The following is a 2,254-nucleotide window of genomic DNA, read 5'->3' on the forward strand; positions in this document are numbered from 1 at the left end:
TCTGTGGGCATCAGGGGGAGCAGCCATCCGTTACAATGGAGACAATTTCAAGTTGGAAAAGGGAGAATCAGGACAAACAGCGGGTCTCGGTCGCTGACACACCTGCACGTCCTCGGCGGGGAGGAGCCTGGGGAGCCGCGGCCACACCCGCTGGCCGGGCCGGGTGAGCAGACAGGCCCCTTTCCTTCCTGTCTCTCTGCACCCAGCCACCGAGACCCCACCCTCAGGCCACTGGACACGAAATGCAATTCCAAACACACACGTAACAGCCAGAACCAAGCTCCGTGGCTCCCTCCTTCCCAAGGTAAGACCTGTGGGTGGCTGACGGCTCCCCGGGGAGACCTCAGAAAAGGCCCTGTCGCTGAGAATCAGGATCAATGTCCAGGACGGAGGGACGTTATAGAATTATGTGTCTAAAAATATATACTTATTGATTTCAGAGAGGAAGGGAGAAGGAGAGAAAAACATCAATGATGAGAGAGAGTCATTGATCAGCCGCCTCCTGCACGCCCCCCCTGGGGAACGAGCCCACAACCTGGGCCTGTGCCCTTGGCCAGAATCGAACCCGGACCTTTCAGCCCGCAGGCTGATGCTCTATCCACTGAGCAAACCCAGCTAGAGCTGTGCTTTTTGTTTTTCAAATCACTGTAGCCCGGCCAGCGTGGACCAGTGGTTGAGCGTCCAGCTATGAACCAGGAGGTCACGGCTCAATTCCTGGTCAGGGCACATGCCCGGGTTGTGGGCTCGATCCCCACTAGGGGCGTGCAGGAGGCAGCTGATCAGTGATTCTCTCTCATTAATGTTTCTCTCTCTCTCCCTCTCCCTTCCTTTCTGAAACAAAAAAATACACGTATTTTTAAAAGTCCCTGTGTATCTGAAACATTAGCTGTCACTTTGCTGAAACTCACTGGCATGAAAGGTGAGAAGACAGTGGAGAGCTTCCTAATAAGCTGCACAGGGACAGCTGCGGTGAGAAACCTGCCCCTGGGCCCCGCGGGCACCCCCACCCCAGCCCCTGGGCCCCGCGGGCACCCCAGCTGCGGTTACCTGGCCGGGTCAGCTCACTGAAGAGGTGGAGCAGAAAGCAGGGGTCGTACAGGCCATCGAGGTCACCGGGGCTCCCGTCCCTGAATATCGGGTCCTGTGTGTCCTGTGAGAGCCCGAAACAGAGGTGTGTGTCCTGTCCCCACTCTTATGTGTAACACCAGGGGGCGCTCACCCACCATCCGAGTCCAAACTGCCCGGAACATCCGAGAGCATTGAAATGATTCTGTAACAACTAGTGCTTGTATCTGAATATGATCTTTGGGGACAAGTTATAAGCGAAACAAGTGCTGATAACTGTGGTGGATATATGGGGCTCCGGGTGGGTATTTGGGGCCCTGGGTGGATATAGGGAGCCCTAGGTGGGTATTTGGGGCCCTGTGTGAGTATAGGGGTCCCTGGGTGGGTATAGGGGTCCCTGGGTGGGTATAGGGGTCCCTGGGTGAGTATAGGGGTCCCTGGGAGGGTATAGGGGGTCCTGGGTGGGTATTCGGGGCCCCGGGTGGTTGTAGGGGGCCTGTGTATGTGGCTGACGTGTGACCCAGTAAGAAGTTAACAGGAAACAGCCTGTACTTCAGGCCTCTACAGCTGAGGGTACAGTGGAGCCCTCGGAGGGCCCCCCACCCCCGCCCGTGTGTGCTCCCTGGTGGCTCTGCCCGGCCCCCCGCACCTCAGGGGGCAGCAGCCTCCGGTTCTGGGGGAAGTGGAGGATGGTCTTCATCATCTGGTCGCGGTCCAGCAGGCGGAGGATGTCCCCGGCGCTCGGCTGCTGCCACAGCGACTTGCCCAGGCTGCGGCTCGTCTTGTGGTGCTCCACGGCCGCCGGGCCCCACAGCAGCACCCTGGGGGGGGGGGGCGGGGGGGGGGGATAGAACGGGGTTAGGGCCCCACAGCAGCACCCTGGGTGGGGGGAGGAGATCACGGGGTCAGGGCCCCACAGCAAGACCCTGGGGGGGGGGAGGATAACACGGGGTCAGGGGCCCCACAGCAGCCTCTGGGTGGGGGGGCGGGGGGGGGGGAGAGAAATCGGGGTAAGCCCACAGGAGCAACTTGTCGGGGGTAGGAGAAGACGGTTCAGGGCCCCCTAGAAACCCCCCGGGCCGGGGGGTGGGGGGGGTGGGGAGAGTCCTGTGTTCTGTGGACCGGGGTTCACGGAGTACCAGGCCCCCGTGGGAAAGAAATTGACAATGGAGGGCCTTCCTAAAACTTT

General features: G+C 60.2%; 1 protein-coding gene across 1 annotated transcript in view; it reads right to left on the reverse strand.

Moving 5' to 3' along the window:
• The window catches only part of URB1 (URB1 ribosome biogenesis 1 homolog (S. cerevisiae)), a gene marked incomplete at its 5' end in the record, with an annotated part of 17,974 nt that overhangs the window by 8,978 nt on the left and 6,742 nt on the right, over positions 1-2,254 (reverse strand). The window contains 2 exon segments of the mRNA XM_023749121.1: positions 1,048-1,150; positions 1,715-1,944. Coding sequence (XP_023604889.1) covers positions 1,048-1,150; positions 1,715-1,944 — 333 coding nt within the window.

This window comes from Myotis lucifugus, unplaced genomic scaffold (genome assembly GCF_000147115.1).
Source record: "Myotis lucifugus unplaced genomic scaffold, Myoluc2.0 scaffold_2984, whole genome shotgun sequence".
Lineage (NCBI taxonomy): Eukaryota > Metazoa > Chordata > Mammalia > Chiroptera > Vespertilionidae > Myotis > Myotis lucifugus.